This window comes from Corticium candelabrum, chromosome 1, assembly GCF_963422355.1.
Source record: "Corticium candelabrum chromosome 1, ooCorCand1.1, whole genome shotgun sequence".
Taxonomy (NCBI): domain Eukaryota; kingdom Metazoa; phylum Porifera; class Homoscleromorpha; order Homosclerophorida; family Plakinidae; genus Corticium; species Corticium candelabrum.
In genome coordinates, this window is record NC_085085.1 from 5,809,805 (window position 1) to 5,832,162 (window position 22,358).

Sequence of the window (22,358 nt, forward strand, 5' to 3'; positions counted from 1 at the left end):
CTAGAGTGGCTGGCGAGCGCACGTCACATCCGCATACTCGGTTAGTGAATTGAGCAAACAAACTCCGGTTCATCCTAGTTCAGAACGCCAAAGTCTACAGCCAGCGCATCCAGACGATCAATGCTGCACATCACCACCGCTAGTCGGTCAATTAAATAAACAAACTCCCGCGCATCTCAATCTCCCGCGCATCTCAATCTCCCGCGTATCTCAATACACGTCTAATCCGCATACTCGGCACTTCCGCGAAGACACATTCGCTTAGTAATCTAATTTTAGGTTAATCTCAGCAGAGGCGTCGCTGGACGTCCAAAATTGTGGGGCCAGCGCTAGGATTATCGCCACGCTGGAAGAGCAAGGCTTCTTATCGTGCCCCGCGTTCGAGAGTGCTAATCATTCAACTAAACTGGCCTCGTGTGTGTGTGTGTGTGTGTGCGTGCGTGCGTGCGCGCGCGCGCGTGTGTATCACAATACACAGAGAAGCAACATTGGTAGATACAGAGGGATGAGTTGTCATATTCATGATAATGTATTTAATTGGGTTACACTAAAGGCATACGCTGGTCAGTAATATCAGCAAATTGCAACACTAAGTCCTCGACGTTGGCTTCTAGATCTGCTGTAAGTTCCTTTTCAAAAGACATGAGTGCTAGTGAGCGGAGCCGATCATCCGACATTCGAGTTCTTAGCCAAGTTTTCAGTCTTTTCAGTGCAGAGAACGATCTCTCTGCATTTGCAGATGTCACTGGAGTGCACAGAAAAATCTTGAACAGTTGCAAGATAGCTGGAAACAAGGCTCTACAACCATGGTCAACAAAGAATACGGTCAATTCCTTGACAGTGTGAACGGTGTTTTCGCCAGCATTCTGCTTAACAAAGTTATAGAAAACCTGAAGCTGGGCTTTCACATGACTTGGAGGAGCATCAAAGTCGTCGTCGTAGAAGTGTACTACATCTTCGACCATCTTTAAGTCGGGTTCTTCAGTTGTTGCGGATTCTAGAAGTAGACTCTGAACTTTCATAGCAATCGTCACATCCTCACTGCAGAACCGGTCTCTGAGCTGTGTCATCAAAATATCCAAGAGTTCGAAGTACATTGTTCTACAGAGTTCTTCTGCACTCTTTGGACTATGGTGTTCAGAACCACCTGTATCCAATCGTCTTGGTAGTCGCCTTTGTCTCTGTAGTCCAAGTGGCTCCAGTCCCAGTCTCCGACTATCATTGAGCAAAGACTTCCATAAATAATTGAACTCTTTGTCACTTCTGTAATCTTCGAAAGTTTTGATGACAGACTGTGCGTACTTTCTTGCCAGCTGAAGATCCACTGTGGAACCTTGGAGGTACAGAGACATCGCCTGTGTTACGTTCAACACCTTGTCCAACACGGAGATCCAAAAGAAAAAGCCAAAAGTTGAGATGGACTTGAGAAGAGCGGCAGCATCAGCTCCAATTATTGCATCATTCTCCAGTTCTCCTGGAGTTTCTAGCATTGCCTCGAACTGCTCCTTTACGGTATGAATGGACGAGTATCTCGATGACCACCTACTTTCACAGTGACGCTTCAACGTTTTTGGGCAATTGCCCAGTTGGCCGTCAGCCTCCAATCGTCGTCTTTGCACTTCCTGAAAAATCGAGTGTCGTTTTGCCGACCTCTCCAGTAGTTCATAGAGAGTAGAAACGATGCCAAGCTGGTTACGAACTGCTATTACTCCTTTGCAAGCATCCTGTAAGGTGAGATTTAGTTGATGGGCGTAGCAATGCACGTAAACGGCTTTCTTCGCAACTTCTCTAACTCTGCTTGCCAAGCCTGAATACCTACCCCTCATGTTAGCAGCCCCACCATAGCACTGCGCTCTAAGTAGAGCCATTGGTAGATCAAGGCGTGACATAACATCCGTCAACAGCTGAAACAAAGACTCACCATCTGTCCTTGCCAGAGGCCAAAAGCCAAGAAAACGCTCTCTCACTTGAAGACTGTTAGTTACATAGCGAATGCAAACAGACATCTGCTCAACTTTTGACAAGTCCACGGTTTCATCGCATATGACTGCAAACATCCCACTTTCCTTGGCTTCCTTCACTATCGTACGTTGGATATTGTCTCCAATTAGACTTATCATCGCATTCTGACTTGACGGACTGGTGTAGTGAGTTCTTCCCTGTAAGTGACGCTTCAGATCTGGGCTACTTCTGGACATTAGCTCAAGTAGCTCCAGGAAATTTCCTCTGTTCAGTGACTGATCTGTTTCATCATGACCTCTCAATGAAAGGCCTTGACGCCCTAGGAAAAGGATGGCTTCAAATATCTTTTTGACATTCTTCTGTTGAGAAGGATTTGAGATTGATAACCGGAACTCATTTGTTGAGCAACAGAACTTCCTTTCACGTCCAACTGTTTCAAACTTTGCCACACACCCATACTTGACGTATGACTGAGTGACGTTTCGTGATCTCTAAAATCACTTACGGCTGACTTCCAGTTCTTGAATCCTCTGCTTATGAAAGCCTGATCAGTCTTTCCATGCTTGTCTAATCCAACACTGACTGTAAGCCGGCAAGGAAAACAAAACGCAGCATCAATGCCCGGACTGTACTCCAACCACAAGAACTTGGTATACCAGTGCTCCTGAAATGATCTCAGTCTCTGGCCAAATGTACGCTTAGGAAATTCCCCCAACTGCAAGTCATTCCCAAGGGGTTGGTATGGGCCATTGTTGACTACGACGTTTTGAGGACCCCTCGCTGGGTCACGGTCAGCAAGACAGACTGGAAGTGTTTCGGAAGTACTGGAAAGATGAAGGGAAGACTCTAATGGCAATTCTGATGCAGTGGAAAGTTCATTCGCGACAACACTAAACCTTCCAGCTGAACCACCAATCTGGCTTCCCTGCGTAGACAACCTTGAACTTGACGCAACACCAGCAGGAGTAGAACGGCGTCTAGCAAGAAAGACATATTCCGAAACTGACTGAATCATCACCATACGGAAAGAAACTACTTCATGAAGCTGGTTAACAGCTTTTGACCTATCCGTTTCTCCGCTGCCTTTCCGGGTTCCGAAGACATGACTACTGCGTAACGCACGCTAAATTTTGTACGGAACTTCGAGGCATTGTACGATATGAAATAAAACCTACATGTCTAACACATTTTGTAAAAGTTCCATTTCAGTAGAATGCGGAGTTAGCTACTACGCAGTAACATATCACTAGACATTGTCAATTGTCTAGACGGCCACGCCTACTAATATTGGGGGGCCATGGCCCACCCAGGCCCCTATTGAGCGACGCCTCTGATCTCAGCCGCCAAAGCAATCTGACGCGACCGTTCGTCTCAGACTACGCATTTTCCAGCATCCCCATCTCAGACTCTTTCCACCTAAAACGTCATGATCTGTTCGTGGAGAATGACGTCACTTCCGCGAAGACACATCCGCGCGTCTCATTTTCAGACCGCCAAAGTCTCGTCTCGGGCCGTCGGAGTCAATCCGGGCGAAATCCGACGCGACCGTTCGTCTCGGAATCGCGATCTCGACCGGCCCGCCGCGTTTCGCGACGATCCGAGACCGGCGTCGTGTCGATCGGCGCGTTACAGACGGACATGTGGACAGGTGGACATGTGGACAGACGGAAGTGGGCGTTCCCGAGCGTTCGCGTATTATAGTAGAGGATACTGTTTAGTATACTGTATAATATATGTATGGATACTGTATGATATATGTATATATACTGTATAGTATACTGTATAATATACTGTATAATAAACTGTATAATATACTGTATAATATACTGTATAATATGCTGTATAATATACTGTATAACGTACTGTATAATATACTGTATAATATGCTGTATAATATACTGTATTACGTGACCTGGCTACACCCCCTCTGCCTCTCCAACCATCAAACGCATTCTTACAATGGACAGTATTGGATTAAACCATCTGCTACTGATCCACCATTCCAGGTGGGAAGTAATTTAATAAGTTTAATTAATTTGTTTTGAAATTTATGTTTGTCTGTGACAGACATTCTGCGATGCGAGTGAGGGTTGGACTTTAATCATGAAGCTAGATGGGAGTCAGCAAACATTTAGCTACGACAACGCAATATGGTCAAACAAGCAAACATTTCAATCAAAAAATTTGGAGTTGGATAACAAAGAAACTAAACTGGCTTCCTATTGGACACTGCCATTTACCGAAGTTCGTTTGGGAATGAAAGTAGATGGAACGATCAGGTGGATCACTTTCAGTCATCTATCTACAGTCTCATTGCAGATGGACGTTACAGGAGAACGAGCGTTGGTGAAAGTAAGTGGAGAAGTCTAATGTCAAAGTCATCTCTTCAGCCACATTGCAACAAGGTAAGCAGTTGAGCACGTCATTCAGGTCTGTAGTAAGCGGTCCATTAGTCCTGCATTTGCCGGATCATTCCCCAAGTTGAGTTCCACCAAACGACAATTAGAGTCAACTTCCGGAATAGGGTATAGCTTATTAAATATATTAATATTTTATACGTATCTTCAGACTTGTTTTACGTATCTTCAGACTTGTTCTGCTTTTGATTAACTATGGAGCAATTCAATAAGCACGCATTTAAATATTTTTAGACGTCTTAATTATTATTTTTAATTAATTAATTATTTAATTAATATTAACCAATGCATAGAAATAATATATTTTGCCTGACGATTTTTTCGGAGCTTGCTACAGCCTTGATATTGCGAGCAAACCGTTTAATGTTCTAGTCTATAGCTGCTGCCTGCATGGCAATCGCAATTGTTACTTAATTAACAAACAGAATAAAATAATATCATTAAAGAAGGTATCTATGACTTTGTCGTTTGTTAACATTCGTGTCTTGCTATTACAGGATGGATTCAATGCGAAAAGTCACCCCACACACGCACGAACTCGTCTGGGATTTATTGCTAACCAAGAAAACAATTGTGGCAATCCAGGCTCTTTTGTTGGTTTTGGAACACGGTACAAGTCCCACGCAAATAGTGCTGGAAACTGTGCAGGTTCTACCGCGAATGACAACGGTAGTCTAGACATCAAAGTAATTGGATACATTATGGCACGTTGATTATACACAGTTTGTCTATTGTAAACGAACGTTTAGTGTCGACTAAAGTTAACGAAGTTGCCATTATATGTTGCAACTGCTAAAAACAATAAAAATTTAGTGAGTTTTCTCTAGATGACTTAGACTGAATGCATGCGGTATATTCCTATCAACAAGATAAGAACAACAGTTGATCGTCCAGTCATATCGATAATCGACGCCATAAGCATACGGACCATGCACGGGGACCACGGGGTCCATGGCCTTCCAATCTATGAATGGTCACTATATAATTAGAAAGATCACCGTGAAAACGGGCTACAAGTAGAAGAAACGAGGAGCTCCAATAGAGGCGTACACACTACGACAGTGTAAACTACACTTGCAAGCAGACGTCCTGGGTACACGTGGCTACAATTAACGCGTATAATTTGAGGTTTGGCTCCTCGACCTGGATGACATTCCTACGCCACTGGACGCAATCAATTAATCCACCGTCGAAATTGTTTCGCACCTTTCAAAATAGATATAGTGAGGCAAGGTGCCGTTGTAACTTAATTAAAATAATTTCGATTTCTTCAGGCACTTGGATTAATTAATTAAGGCGAAAAGATTAGGATCCTGTCCAGTTGTCACAGAGGTAATTCATGCAGTTCATGCCACACTGTGTTACTGCATAAACAGTACATGCCTCAGGGCCAACGCGCTACCAGTCCAAATGTTGGATGGACATGGTTTTGCAGGCCAAACACGCCCAGAGTAAAGATAGCATATAGTTAATACATTTAATCACACCAAAAGCCTGTTGGTGGAAGACTTATTTTTTAAAGGATGCGTGCATGAGTATGGCCCAATTAAGGCCATCATACTCCGCCGGCTTTGTGCTGCGGAATTAGCAGTGCAGAAGAAGTAAGAGTTAACTTATGTAGTTTTCTCGGAACGTGGACTTTTGATGGTGAGATAAAGTAGATAGTACACAGTAAGTGTTTGGACTGAAAGGTAAGAAGTGACCACTGGCCGGTGTAGTAAAATGAATCGGTTGCTAGTTATACTTAATTAACTTAAGCGTTTTAAAAATGACAATTTCGTTGCATCTAAAGACTTTTGTTCCTACATTTCAAATTTGACATTAATTACAAATGTTGCCGGCGCTTAATTGAGCTTGAAGAACGCCGAACTTAACGATTACTGTCATTTGAATTATCTAAGGTTTAGAAAACGTTTACCCATCTATATATAGGAATAAAAATATGAAGTTGCATAGTATTCTCTCGGTATTCTCTCGATTCTCATTAATGTATAATGCAGTGTAATACAGTACGCCCTAGATTATCCGGACTTCTCAGGTTAGAAGTCCGAATAATCGAGTGTGCAGATAATCAAGAGTTGATAAATATCAACTAAGGTTTCTTCACTGTACAAGACCACACTCCGTTTTCATAGTTACTGTACATTCATGCAGGAGTGATCGTGTTCAGATAAGCCTGGCGCCTTGGAGTGACACCAGGAACGCATCTTGGTGTTCAATGAAAATGACATGCCCACGTGGACACACTTGTGTGAGACTGGTTTGAGGCTAACTACCTGCCTAGCTATCTAGTGTACTTACACACGTACATTTGAATACATACATATGTAATTGGATATATGCGTAATGTGGAAGCGGAGTGTGGTCTTGTACAATAAAGGAAAATTAGTTGATATTTATCAACTTTTGATTATCTGCACACTTGATTACATACATGCATTTATATACATAATTAGATACATGCATATGCATTCCGTTGGTAGCCAGACTACTAGCGCTGACACTAATTAGCTAAGCGCCTCAGAAAAGAATCTATCGGTAAGTAAAAAACGCCCGATATTCTTTCACATTTCACTTTTGTCAGTCGACCATGCAGGCTAGCGAGACACTTGAAGCAGCTGCAATGACGAGAGTCATACGAAGAATTGCACTGACCCAACAGCTATAGAGAATTGAGCATAGTCCACCGAGTATCAGTCAACGGCTTCTACGCAGTTCTGCGTAGAGCTTTTACATGCAATGCCATGTTGTCCAGTCACGTGTGTACATGATAACTATAGCCTACATGTAATTACCTATTATTAGCTATACCGGGCCGTTTGTAACCTTAGCTGCCACTTCGAAGTTACGTGTAGTTGAAACTGTATGCGACTAGGAATTAACTAATTGTTCAACGGGCTGTCTTCGTGCATGTGTCTAGGCTTCCGTGCACTGTTTCTGCTACGTAGTATTCTTAAATCTTAAACCTACTTTATTACACCCAAACTGAAAGTAAAGTACCTGCTGGAAGCTGTATGGCAATCCCAATGTTTGATAAACAGGATGCTGTTGACCATACAGCTTACAACATTTAATCACTGTACCAATATTAAATATAGCATTTTTACCATACAAATATACACTTCGCAATCGGATCCATTTGTCAAAATAGGAAAATTCTGCAAAAAAGAATATACAATCGTGAAACATTAGCAAATAAATACAACTGTATTATCAACATTACTCTCAAGTCAGTTCCAATTGTACAAGACCATTTCCTTGTTATCTTTTAGCTTCGCATCTGATAAATTCTCTAAAGCAATAGTTAATGAAATAGGCTTATGACACGGCTATATTTAAAAAGCCACATATAGTTGCATCTAATCACACATGCATATTCTCATTACCCATACACTTTCCATTCAGAGGTTGCAAATATAAACTGACTATCCAATTCAACCTTCTACTTTCTATGATAGTAAGCCATCCTAGTCAAATCCTGTCTTTGCTTTCTGTGTAGCTGTGTACTTTGATGGATTTATAGGTATAATATACGTAGATCAGCTGACTAGATATGTTAGCATAACTCTCATTATTGAATGCAGCGTTGTTCGATACAAAAAGAGTGGTTAATTCAGCCAGTCACAACTGCAACATTCTCTTTTACAAAATGTAAACACTAAATTCAGTTTCTTAGCTGCGCATAATTTCTACCAACCATGCATATTGATCAGATGAAATCTGAACATGAATAATACCATATCCTGCTCTAAACTGTGCAAACACCTTAGACCTATGAAAACAACTTTTAGACACAATATATTTTTGGCAATCTATGCAGACTGTAATTACATTATTAATTAGTCAATTAACTAAAAAATTATTAATACTGTTTTACAGCGCCTAGATAGGTGCTCCATCCGGACACGCACTATATCACCCGATATAGTGCGTTATAAAGTAGTCAAATAGACCTTTTCACAGGGCGTGGCACTAACAACGTCATCGCCTCCCGCGCGACGATTTGATTCGCTTTTGATGCATTGGCGTTCGTTAACCGCGTGAGTCTAGAGCCAAAGCAAAAATATTTCTTTTAGAACTTTTACCGGTACGTATAGCGATGCATCGAATTAGGTGAGGCCTTATTAGGACTCGTCTCTTGTGTGTTTTGCATGTTTTACAGTGATGAACAACTTCTTTCTGATCTCTTTCTCGACTCTGCCGCGCCATTTTGAGTGATTATGTAACATTGAGACTTGACAGACCTCAGGTACAAACGTGGCTAGATGTACGTAATACTAGGATGCGTGTTTTGTGTAGTACGCACTTACCAAATGGTTTGGTTTGTATCTCCTAAACCTAGAAAGTGCTGCATTTAGGGAATGAAAGTACCTTAGGTAGCAAGTAGATAAAGTTCTGTTATTAGTACAATTAATATTGTAGTAATATAATTGAGTATTACTATTAAAAATGGTGTAAACGATAAAAATAAAATTGAACAGCAAGTGGTAGTGTATACTGGAGCATTATACACAAGAGTACAGAATAATAACAAGAGCCAATATATATTGACCTTTACAAACTAAAATTGATATTAATGACACTAATTAATATTAATTTACCGTACAAAAACGTACAAGAGGTGGATACGAATTTGTTAGATATGAACAAACAGTAAACACCTTATATAAAAGATCCATGCTTGAACTAAGTGTTATTTATACCTTGCAAAATTTTATAGTTTGTTATCCGTCTGATTACCCCTCTATGTCGATTCTAACAAAAGCTACTTGTCGGCATTTAGTGACTTGCTTCTCAGTAAAATGACCTCCTTTTAGAAAATGAGGTAGCACAAGAGATGCCCAACGTCCATAAAAATGTCAGCAATAACAAACCCTTTGTTTGCTATGACTTGATCTCCAGGCACAAATTTAGTGAGAAAACCAGACTGCTTGGTAAGTTCGCTGTCTGATATGGCACCAATAAATAGTCGAGACACAAACATAACCTGACCCACCGGCGTAGCGTCGGGGGGGATGGGGGAGGTTATATCCCCCAAACATTTCGGGCGTGTCATTCCGCTTCAAGCAAAACTACAATTTTAAGTACTAAACAATGACAGTCCGCTTAATCTCAGAGTAGTATGTTGACGATCGACGACGTTAATTGACTCTACCTCTTTGACACTACACATCATCATTTCAGTATGATAAAACCAGTGTCGAGAAGTCGTGGACACGGAAAGTGCGCATGACTATCACTTATTTGAGACTTTCACTGCACTATCCGGCTACGAAAGAGTCAAAGAAGACCGCATCAAGAAAGAATGCAGAAGCCTATCCATCAATTATTATTAAGTAAGTGTAGCTAAGGTCGACAACCCGATTGACCGGAGAATGGAATTTCCTGCGGCTCCGCTCCCTAATGATTTGCTTGCACTCCACGGTACTTTCTCCACAGATTAATCTAACTAACTAGCTAACGTATATTGCTCGCTAGATTACGAAATGATAAAATTGGTCAACGTCGTTTGCACTGAATTGGTCTTCTAGATTCTATTGTCATCGAAATGCCATTTACTTTGCAATTAACCATCGCAGCGAGCTATGAAAACATTTTTGGCACGGACTGTAACAGTGTTTGCACTCCTTTATACGCACACTGACGGCACTCAGTCCCGCAGCTTGTTTGTAACCTGAAATTTGTATTATTTACTTAGTTGGATGTATACAAACTGCGAGCTAGAAAAGTAGGAATGGGCGTGGCTTTGCATGTGAGAAATCAACGTGTTTTCGGCCTAATTATTAGCCCCACCCCCAAACATGAGGACCATGCTACGCCGGTGCATGACCACATGGCGATATTGCAACCAATGCTTTCACAGTGTGGTGGTGCTTGTAACTGGAGAAGAAAGCTGATTGCAAACCCCTATCTGAATGACGTTCTGTAAATAATTTTGTTGCATCAATGATGCAGGTCTTTTGGGGAAAGTCTCTCTAAATGACTGTGGTAGACTTCTGTGTAGAGTATTCCTTGGCAACCACCAGTCAACGTCATTCAAAAGGGAATAAAGTTTATCCATGCGACAAAAATTTCCATGTGAAACTTCAAACATTTCCTTTTGCAGATACATTGGACACGTGGCTGGTAGAGGTCAAGTTCGATCCCCGGAAGTATCACAACTTCTGATAATAACGGCAATTACATTGTGGTACTGTACATACACTACAATACTGCATATTAGAACACTCCATGGCTTACTAGACACAGAAATAGACAAGAAACAAAGAGGCACAAAGACACGTGACAGTCGAGTAGCAAACCAATCAATCACACTGTCATTTTAGTACTTGAATTCTACATATGGATATGGTATTTACTGATGCTTTTACCCGTGATCATCAACTGATACGAGCCGATCCCAGACACAGCCTGTAATAACTCACTGTCGCTATACACTTTCAGCCTGTTGCTTACTGGTGTTCTCAGGTATTTTAGCGAGGTAAAGTATCCATGTCCAATATCAGAAGAAACATAGCTAGGCCAACTGTGCTCGCATGTCAGCAGCACTAACACGTAATAATCAAATAATGACATATTTGCAGACTCAGACCGTCGCTGAAATTTGTCCATTGGAACCAACATATGGAACACAGGGGGAGAGTAAACGTACAGTAGTCGCACTAACCACGCCTCTTTTGTCAAAGGGGCGTGGTTAGCGAGACACGAATCACACGCGTTAACTTAGGACATCTTGTAGTATACTTGAGTATAGCAATGACACAACACGTTAATGAAGCGTAGCAACAACTAGAATTACAACGCGATGTCTGCTCTCGGTTCTGACTAACCCCGGATATCAGTCAAACCATTTACCCAAGTCCCGTATATTACATTTTCCCTTGTTTCTGTGGTGTATTGTGTGTACTAATTAGTTAGAGGCGGAGTTACGATGACATGCATAAGATAGCCGTAGGGCAATTGCATTGTTAGCCTCCGCGTTCAGATATAGTTCAGTGTGTCTATAGCAATAGAGCGTCAGTCTTCCGTGATGTAGAATCAGTGTGTGCGTATAAGTGCAAATACAGTACAATTAGCGATGAGGATGGTCACGGGAAGACATGGTAAGCTGTCAGAATTTAACGCAGGAGTTGATAACGTAGAAGATTACAAAGAGCGTTTTCTCCTGCACTGCGCTGCGAATGGGCTGGAGGACGCAGACAAGCAGAAAGCAGTCTTCTTGACTTGCGTCGGTACATGTACTGCGACATACACTCCCTTGAAGAATCTGGCGAGGCCAGAGAAGCCACAAGACAAGTCAGTGGATGAGTTTTTTTGAGCTGCTGAAGAGCCATTTTGAGCCACGTTTCGTTGTAATCGCGGAGAGATTCCGTTTTTATCAGCGTCTTCAGAGAGAAGGTGAGTCGATCGCGAATTATATGGCTGAACTGCGCAGGCTATCAAAGCACTGCGATTTCGGAGACTACCGGGATACAGCGCTCAGGGATCAACTGGTGTGCGGATTATATCACGAGGCTGTGCAGAGAAAGATCCTTGCCGAATCAGAGCTGATCTGAACGAAGGCAGTCCACATTGCACAAGCCGCTGAAACTGCGACAGACGAAACGCATGCTTTACATGGGAATACCACAAGGCGACCACCTGCAAAGCAAGTCGAAACGGCGTTTAGCGTACAACGTGACACAGCAGGTGGCGCTTACAAGGCAAGGCAATTAGACAGCAGAAAATGCTACAGATGTGGTGGGCGTGGACATCAGCCCAGTACATGCAAATTCAAGTCTCAGAAGTGTCATTTCTGCAAGGGACAAGGGCATATCAGTAGAGTATGCCGCAAATGATCTCAACAAGATGAGCTCAAGAAGGGCACCGCAGCCGTGCGTATCACAGCGAAAGGCAAGCCACAACCCACTCATCAAATTGATGAAGATACTGTCAGTGTGGTGTTTGCTCAATCTGGAAAGGGCGGAGTCAAGATCACACTGGAAGTAGCCGGCAGTCAGATACCAATGAAAGTGGACACAGGAGCCACAATGACGGTAATACCAATCAGTGCATATGAGCAGTATCTGTCCCATGTCCAGCTACACGCAAGTATGGTGTCATTGAAGACTTACAACGGTGGAAGCCTCAAGGTGAAAGGAGAAGCAACTGTACCAGTGAGATACGCTGAGCAGCAAGCTACTGCTAAAATTATAGTAGTAGATGTACGGGGTAAACCAGCCATTCTGGGGAGAAACTGGTTAAGTAAGATCCGTCTCAATTGAGGATCTGTGATCAGTGTTGAGGCACGCCAAATTTTTGACCCCAAGGAGAAGTTTCCAAGATTATTTGGTCCCGGCGTGGGTACTGTACAAGGGCATGAGACAAGAATTACACTGACAGCTGAGGCTAACCCAAGATTTCACAGGTCTCGACCGTGCCATATGCTCTACAAGAAAAGATCAATCAGGAACTAGATCGCATGCAACGCGAGGGAGTGATATGACCAGTAGAGAAGAGTGACTGGGCAACTTCAGTAGTTGTAATTCGGAAAGGGGACGGTACTGTGTGGTGACTACAAGGTCACGATAAACCCTCATTTAGATATGAGAGGTTATCCAATGCCAAACCCCAGCATTTGTTGGCAACCTTGACTGGAGGAAGACGATTCTCGCGAATGGATCTGAAACAGGTGTACCAGCAGATGTGCGTTGCATCTGATAGCCAACATTATTTGACGATTAATACCAACAAGGGTTTATTCACGTTTAATCGGATGCCTTTCGGAATATGTTCAGCGCCTGGAATTTGGCAGCGAACTATGGACAACCTCTTGTCAGGAATTCCTGGTGTCATCTGCTATTTGGACGATATATTTTTGTAGTTGGCGAAAATGAAGAACAACATGAGCGAAGGTTGTGGTAACAGTGCTGACACAATTGGATAAGGCTGGTATGAGACTAAAACAGGAAAAATGCAAATTCGATCAGCCGCAAGTGGAATACTTGGATCATATTATCAGTGAGCAAGGCATCTCACCCTCGGAGACTAAGGTCCAGGCGATCAGAGATGCGCCGGAACCGACGAACGTGACAGAGCTTAGGGCTTTCCTTGGCTTACTCAATTACTACGGGCGGTTTTTGCCAACATTTTCAGCGACTTTGCATCTCTTGTATGCGTTATTAGGCAAGAATCGACCGTGGAAGTGGAGATCTAAGGAAAGAGGAGCATTCAAAAAAGGAAAACAGAAGCTTCTGGAATCAAAATTTCTCACACATTACGACCTGCAAAGGCCAGTGAGTCTGAGTTGCGATGCATCACCTTTCGTAGATGCCTGTCTGACACATAATGCCAGATGGTGAGGAGAGACCGATAGCCTTTGCATCTGGAACACTGTTGACAGCAGAGAAAAGTACGCCCAACTGGAAAAAGAGGCATTAGCATTGGTATACGGAGTGAAGCAATTTCACAAGTACCTCGTGGGCAGAAAATTTACGTTTGTTACAGACCATCGACCGCTTCTGAAGATCTTGGGACCATATGAAGGCGTCCCAACCTTGGCAGCATCCCGGTTACAACGATGGGCACTGCTTCTCAGTGCATACAACGACAAGCTGAAATTCAAGTCAGAAGTAGACAACAAGGAAGCAGATTTGTTGTGCAAATTGCCGATACCTATGAAAGTGATTGACCCAAATGAGGAGATTTACCATGTGGAATACTGCGACCAGTTGCCAGTGACGGCAACCGAAATCGCCAGAGAAACCCAAAGAGATACAATACTAAGAAAGGCTTATGAATATACCCGAAGTGGATGGAGAATTTCAGAGGATCAGTGTTTAGAGCCTTACGCCAGACGATCCACAGAGTTGTCAATCCATAATGGATGCTTACTCTGGGGGAGTAGAGTAATTATACCAAGGGCATTACGTACGGTGGTGGCAGAAGAAATTCATAATGGATGGACATCTTGGAGTAGTCAGGATGAAGGCTTTAGCGAGGAGCTTCATCTGGTGGCCCAATCTTGACAGAGATTTGGAAGACTTAGCTAAGAGATGTGAGAGATGTCAGAGTCATCAAGGAAGACCAGGACGAGTCTTACCATATCACCCATGGATCTACCCAGCGATGCCTTGGGAGAGGGTGCATGCAAACTTCTCCGAACTATCGGGAAGACAGTAGTTGCTGATGATCAACGCTTTCTCGAAGTGGCCAGAAGTACACGAGTTGGGCATTCATGCCACCACAGAGCGGACCATAAATGCGATGAGACGGAGCTTCAGTTATCACGGCTTACCCAGGAGGTTGGTGGCGGATAACGGGCCCCAATTTAGGTCACACGAATTTCAGATGTTCGTGAAGGCAAATGGAATTCGACATCAGTTAACACCGCCTTATAATTTATCATCCAATTAACAGGCTGAAAGATTGGTCCAAGAACTGAAGAAAAGTTTGAAGAGTCGGCCAACTGGGAGATTCATCAGTCAGCAGGTATCATCATTGCTACTGCGGTATCGAATGACACCAAACATGACAACAGGGAAGGCCCCGGCGGAGCCGATGTTGAAGAGAGAATTGCGAACTAGACTAACTCTCTTACGACCTGAAACAGGGAAGAACATCTGGGATCTGCAGACTGATCAATATGAAGATGCTACCTTTCGAGCAAGAGACCTCGAACCAGGATCAACTGTAAGTGTCTGGAACCCGAGACAGGACAGTAGAGGGAAGAGGTTAGGTGGTACCATAGTTCAGAAACTGGGTCCCACAAACTACTTGGTCAATGTCAGAGAAAGTAATAGATATGTACTTGTGGACCAACTAAGATCCAGAGATGAGAGAAGTATGCCACAAGTGGCAGAGACAGAAGAAACACCAATTTCAGTGGCCCTGGATCAAGACACACAGCGAGATAAAGCAGCAGTTGAAGAGAACACAACAGCTGAACTAGGTGAATCAAGCCAGGAAACACCAACGACAGCAACACCCAAGTTATCACCCGGTGCAGAAAGAAGATATCCGCCGAGATCCGACAGGAGACCTCCTGCTAGATACCGACAAGGCTAAGGAGAAGAACTGCGATGTATCGTGTGTACTAATTAGTCAGAGGCGGAGTTACGATGACATGTATAAGATAGCCGTAGGGCAATTGCATTGTTAGAGTCTGTGTTCCGCGTTCAGATATAGTTCAGTGTGTCTATAGCAATAGAGCGTCAGTCTTCCGTGGTGTAGAATCAGTGTGTGCGTATAAGTGCAAATAAAGTACAGTTTCAAACATAGTCCTCCACTGTGTGGTTTTCGCTAATCGTCCGTATCGGGTTAGGATTTTTTACTCTCTTCAGACCTGACTGGGGTTTGTTGTGCAGCTTCTTCTGATACCTGTTTTAGTCTCTTTATGATCTCTCTGCCCCTGAAACATTTCAGAGTTTAATCGAAGATCATGACGATTGCGTCTTAAAGTACCCCCTGCATGATTGAGTCACTACACGTATGATCTTGGCTGTATCTCTCTATCTACTGTCACTGGTACATTCCACTCCCCATATATTTGGTCATTTACCAACACCCGAGTTCCTGGTTCCAAGTCTGATAAGAATCGCACTCCACGTCTTCTGTTATATTCTGCCGCCTGATTTGCTTGCTAAGTCTGTCTTTCTCTTGGAAGACTTATTCACCAACTGTGGAATCGATTGACTAGCAATACTTGGCATGGTTGTCCGCAACTTCCTCCCCACTACCAATTGACAAGGAAACACTCCAGTGGCTTCATGTTCTGTAGTTCTATATGCTAACAATCCCAAGTGTGGATTTTTTTCTGCATGGAAGGCCTTCGTAATTAATCAGGGTTTTGACAGTCCCCACAGTCTTTTCGGCCAGTCCATTTCCTTGTGGATGTCAAGGAGACGATGTTACATGCATAAACTGATAAGTCCTGCTGAAGTTCTTAAGTCTTCACTCAAACTGTGGCTCATTATCTATGACCAGTACACGGGAAATCCCAAATCGCGAGAAAATACTCTTCAGTGCTAGTACGATATTTGTTGATTTTGTTCCAGTGAGCTGTTTAACTTCCGGATGCCTCGAGTAATCGTCAAAAACTACTAGAAAACGCATTTCACTTTAAATAATTTCGGCACCCAATTTTTTCCAAGGTCTTTCTGGCATTGGAGTACTACAGCGCGGCTTCTTCCTCTGCTCACTTGCATATCTTGCACACGTTGTACAGTTGGAAACTGCTAATTATCTCTAACTGGCTATTCATTTTTGGCCCCCACGCTGACTGTCTTGCTCGTTTCTTGGTCTTTACTATTCCCAAATGCCCATCATGTGCTAGGTTAAGCATTTTCTTTCTCATTAACTTAGAAATAATTATCTGATGTCCTCTTAACACTAACCCGTCAACTACAGTCAATATAATCTTATGGCTCCAAAACCGACGAGCAGCAGCAACAACCTGAGTAACCCGATTCGGCCATCTTGCATTGACAACCCTGATCAACTCTTGCATATCTAAACCTTGACGAGTTGCCTCCTTGATTCTCAGTAGACCATCTTTTGATGCTGGTAATGCATCTCTAAATTCCTCAACGTGTTCCTCGACCGCCTTTATCAACTCATCCACCGTGCTATCTACATTAGCAGGACTTTGTGGTCGTCTAGACAACGCATCAGCTACTTGCAACTCTCTCCCAGTAACAGAAACGTGCAACTAGTAAGTTAAATTACATCCTGCGCATCTTAAAACGTTCAATCCGCAAGTATTTTGATCTAAGTCTTGCTTGTTAAAAATAGTGACTAAAGGTTTATGATTTTGTTTCAATGGTAAATGATTCATCTCGACCCAACAAAAATGATTCAAATCGGTCACATCCCCAAACCAAATCAAACGCTTCTTTTTCGATTTATGAAAAACGTTTTTCTTGAGCTGCCAACGTTCTTGATGCATACAACTTGTGCTTTTCTTCCATCTGATTAAATTTGCATCAATGCACCACCCAGACCATACGAAAAAGCATCGGCCGAGACAATTTTTTAGCTTTAGCACTAAAAAATGCTAAAACGGATGCTTGAACAGCCAATTACTTCAAATCTGACAAACATTTTTGATGCTCAACTGTCCAGGTCCAATCTGTATCCTCGCGAAGCAGGTTTCTTAGTGGACCTGCTTTGTGAGCAAAACTCAGGCAAAAACTTGGTCAAATAGCTAAACATCCCCAAAATAGTGCGTGACTGATCTTCATTTGTTGGACTCTCTATTGAAGTTACTGCACTAATCTTGTCTGAATCAACCTTCAAACCTTCGTTAGACACAACATAACCAAAAATTTGACTTCTTGTTTCCAGAGCTGACATTTGCTATATTCAACTTCAATTCATTAGCCTTAAATTTTTTAAACCCGCCTCAATCGTTGATCGTTCTCTTCTTCGTCTACACACCATACTGCAATGTTATCAATAAAACAATCACAGCCATCTATCCCTGCCAAGATCTGCCTCATCACTCTTTAGAAAACTTTAGAAGTAATGCCAAATGGCAATCTCAAACATCGGAAACGTCTAAATGGCGTAATAGACGTTGTTAGTAGCAAGATGCTTTCATTTAAAGGAATCTGCCAAAATCCTTATTCAGCATCCAGAGTTGTAAAACACTTAGCACCTTCCATCTCAGAAAATATTCTCTGCCACATGAATTTGGAATCGGTCACGTCTTATAGACTTGTTGAGCTCACTGAAGTCAATACACACTCCTATTTGACCATTTTCTTGAGAACTCGCACTATAAGTGCAACCCAATCTGTTAGTTCAACCATTTCTTGAATAATTCCCATTTCCTGCATTCTCTCTAATACATTTTTCAATTTTTGCAGCAACGGAAGCTTTAAGCGTCAAGGAGCAAAAACTGAATACGAAACTGCACCTTCTTTCAATCGAATTTGATAGACATGATCTTTTAGTAGTCCTTGGGAACCAACCACAGTAGAATAATCTTTCAAAACTGAGTCATTCACAATTTTATTGTCATTTTTATCTACTTCAGCAATTCTTTTGACAAGTCCTAGTTTTTTTACATACATTTAGTCTCAATATTGGTGAAGCTGTTGCCGGTACAACCTAAAACTGTAAATGGTGAGTTTCTCCATGCTCTACCTGACACAAGCATTGTCCATCTACTGGCAATGGTCTAGATAACCCATATGGCATTAATCTAATTTAGCCGGTTCCAGTACTGGTCTAGCTGTCAGTCTACAATAAACACTCCGAGGCAAGACATTGACTTGAGCTCCTGTGTCTAGTTTAAAGTTTACCATCATGCCGTTAGTTCTCAAAGACATAGACCATATGTCTGACTTTGAGCCACCTAGAGCACTAACAACCGTTTCAGTAGGCTGTTCTTCTTGCGTCATCATTTCCTGCATTTGTGCCTCACTATCCTTGCACTTACATGCAAAATTTCCGCGTAGTCCACACTTTAAACAATTTCTTGTGAAGGTAGGACATCTCTCTGGATGATCCCTTCCACACTTAGGACAATTTCAGATGAAATGCCGGTCTCTTGTCCTTTTACTTTCTTTCATAACTGCAGCTAGGTCGCTTGTCTAACTGGTGGATTCACTTTCTAACTCTTTCAACTGAAACTGGGACAATAATTCTGATGCCTTGCATATCGCCACTGCTTTCTCTAACGTCCAGTCTATCTCTCTCAACAATCTCTCTCCATCTTGAATCTAGAACTCCACCAACTAACCTGTCTTTTACCAATGACTCACTGATAGCTTCGAATTCACACGTCTTCTCTACTGTGCGTAACTCAGTAACATACTTGTCAATTGTCTCACCTCGCATCTGATTTCTCATAAAGAAACAATGTCTTTCGTACGTTACGTTACATTGTGAAATGACGTGTTCTTCAAACTTTTTCACAACGTCTTCAAGCTTGTCTTTACTTTTCTCAGCGCCAAAACCCAAAGTAATGTAAACGTCTAAAGCCTTCGGACCGATTGAGTGTAGAAACACCAACGTTTGCACAGGACGTATACCCGATTGAGACTTCAATCCCGAAGCTACTAGATAAATTTCGAACCGCTGCTTCCACTTCTTCCACGCCATGGACAAGTTTCTGTTTTCCATCAACGATAGATGCTCTGGAGGATTCAGACGCTCCATTTCCTGGTACCATGTAGTATACTTGAGTATGGCAATGTAATATACTTGAGTATAGCAGCAGAACACAACACAACACGTTAATAAAGCGTAACAACAACTAGAATTACAAAGCGACGTCTTCTCTCCTGTTTCCGGCCGGTATTCTGACTAACCCCGAATATATCAGTCAAACCATTTACCCAAGTCCAGTCTAATACACATGAAAAATATAGGCGGAGCTAAGGTGCATGACATTGTCTAGTAGCGAGTTGATTAGTGTGTGTGTGCGTGTGTGTGTGTGTGTGTGTGTGTGTGTGTTTGTGTGAGCGTGTGACTGTCTGGTTATCGCTGAGTAGCGGTGTGCTATTGTGTGGTTCGTAACGGTAGGTGAGGTTTGAGTTGTGTTGATAGATTTGGTGTGAGTACTAAAATAGTGTGCGTGCAATTAACGCAACGCGTGTTGTCACAGTCCAAGGACACTGTTTGCCACAACACGTATACCATAATCAGCTGTCTTATGTATGGCCTGTTCACACTGGCAACTGGATCACAATCCGATCGCGATCGGTTGAATCCAATTAGAAATAGTGGGCGTTACCTTCACGTACGCTACTCGTGTAGTCGAACATCTAGCACTCCTCACTTGTCCTTGTTCTCGCTCACCTTACGTCGCTGTATCAACGCTTCTACAAGCAAAGAAACCACACATACACATCGATGATCAGTCACGTGATAGCGAAATGAGGCGGAGGTATCGTTTTCAAAGTGCAGTGTGGACGCTCGCTATCCGATCGGATCGCGACCCATTCTGGTCTAGTGTGGACAGGCCTTAAATAGTCTATTTAGTTAGTAATAAGACCTTAAGATTAGCACCGCCTACATACTTGGATTACTTCCCATCGGTTCTCTGATTAGAAGAGTACAAGAACACCGACCAACTTTCGTATCGAACAAGTAGCTATGCAACCATACAGATGGAACGCACAACAGAACAACAATGTTAGGCTAATTATTAGCTACTGCTACGTACACGTACAAGCCGCTGCAATTAGAAATATTTTGGCTCCCGCCCACTATTCGTTACCAGCTTGTGGTACCAGGCGGATGAGATGTTGCGTCATAGTGTAGTGTGTACACATAGTTTGTGAGATCGAGATGCGTCGTCGTGCTTTCCTGCTTGAAGGAGCAGCGCTTTTGGTAAGAAAACGAGTGATTTGCAGTCAAAATTCCATTCTTCAGTTACTTCTGTTTCGTACGGCACTGCAGGGTCTGCTACAACAACATTTCATTTCATGTCTAGGATCTGAAAGCTCTGACTGTATCGTCACACAGCTGTTTCATACGGTACGGCGGATTATCATGTGCTTTTCTCATCGTTGGAGCTATTAATTCATACATTTATCGCTGCTATCTATAGGTGAGCGCTCTTTCACGAACAATGGAGGTAAGCAGAATACACTACGTACAACAGTAGAGTCCCGGATTAATATATGGGACTTTCTCAATATGGGACACTGCTTCAAAGGACAAAACCTTCTAAGCTGCTAGTTTTCGCTGAACAAAGTGTCTTAGTCATGGATAGGTTAGTCAGTCAAGAGGGGCACGTATCTTCTTTTTTAATTAATTGATGTTGGAACCAAGTTTGCGCTTCTCGTCTGTACAGTACGTATAGAGACGACAGAAAGGGGCGGGTCGCATCATCTAGTCGGGGACACCCGTATTGTTTGAAGCGATACAATGTCACGTTTGTTTGTCTAGTAAATATAGCTATAGAGTTTATTTGACTAACAAAAAGTAAGACATAGCTGTTTATTTCTTCTAATGATTAATCAAGTCATCTGTACTCAGTTACAGGTCTAGAGCTTTTGCACTGTTGTACTCGTCTGCATTCTACCTAGAACCCAGCTGCAAAACAGCTCGTAGTCTAGAGATGACTAGAATCACCATATTTGTGTTCAAACACTTTGTAGCATCTCTTGGTGGCATAAAAACACTGGGTTCTTGGTAAAACCGATCGAATGTGGGTGAAGCCATATGCACTAGCTGTAATGAAGTACGTGTTTATCTAAAGCTCAGTTCTTCATTCACGTAGTGCATGTTTTTAGCAAGGTCTGGACTGACGATTTGTGCAATTGAAGTTGCTTGGACTCTTTACTTTCTAGCTTAGTTAAGATAATTCTAGATTATTCATTCATGAGATCTGCGCGTTGTTTGAAGTACAAGAGGATATGGCCGTGCTGTTGAGTGCAGTACCTGGTAATTATGAACAGTTTACATGGAAATGACCATGCAGAAAGATGAAGATAACGAGGACGACGCGAGCTTAGCACTTCATTATACACACACACACACACACACACACACCCGCGCGCGCGCGCGTGACGCTCCATATCCGATCGGTTTTGCCAACAACAGAGAAAGTTTTCTATGCAATCAAGAGATGCTACAAAGTGTTAGAACACAAAAATGGTGATTCAAGTCATCTCTAGACTACTAGCTGTTATTGCAGCTGTTTTTTAGCTGGCTAGATAATGCAGACAACAGCTATAATGTATAAGTAATATAAAAAGCTCTCTACCTGAGTCTAGAGGACTTGAGTAATCACTAGAAGCAATAAACAGCTTTGCATTGCTTTTTGAAAGTCAAATAATTTCTAGGCAACTAATACGGGTCTCCCATATTAGATGCTGCGACCCGTCTCTTTTCCGTCGTCTCTATAGAGAGAAGCACAAAGTGACGATCTTGGCTCCAACATTGAAGGTATAGAGTACCCCTCTTCACTGAATACCCGATTTTAAAGACATTTGTTCAGCGAGAGCTAGCAGCTGTCCCATATTAGTGTATCGTATATGTGTT

The 22,358-nt window shown here is 42.5% G+C and overlaps 2 protein-coding genes across 2 annotated transcripts; one reads left to right on the top strand and one right to left on the bottom strand.

Annotated features, from left to right (window-relative positions):
* Positions 1-542: 542 nt before the first annotated feature.
* Positions 543-2,198, bottom strand: LOC134184961 (zinc finger MYM-type protein 1-like). Its single transcript, XM_062652769.1, has one exon. The coding sequence runs from the start codon at positions 2,196-2,198 to the stop codon at positions 543-545; it is 1,656 nt and encodes a 551-aa protein (XP_062508753.1).
* A 1,867-nt stretch (positions 2,199-4,065) lies between these two features.
* On the top strand, positions 4,066-5,092 carry LOC134185054 (uncharacterized skeletal organic matrix protein 5-like). The gene is made up of 2 exons (XM_062652869.1): positions 4,066-4,314; positions 4,877-5,092. The coding sequence occupies exons 1-2, from the start codon at positions 4,066-4,068 to the stop codon at positions 5,090-5,092; spliced, it is 465 nt and encodes a 154-aa protein (XP_062508853.1).
* The last annotated feature ends 17,266 nt before the right edge of the window (positions 5,093-22,358 follow it).

Excerpts from the sequence above, each read along its gene's own strand:
- LOC134184961 (XM_062652769.1), bottom strand. The coding sequence starts at position 2,198 with ATGTCCAGAAGTAGCCCAGATCTGAAGCGTCACTTACAGGGAAGAACT.
- LOC134185054 (XM_062652869.1), top strand. The coding sequence starts at position 4,066 with ATGAAGCTAGATGGGAGTCAGCAAACATTTAGCTACGACAACGCAATA. Across the intron at positions 4,315-4,876 it reads GAGAACGAGCGTTGGTGAAA|GATGGATTCAATGCGAAAAG; the intron begins GTAAGTGGAGAA and ends TTGCTATTACAG.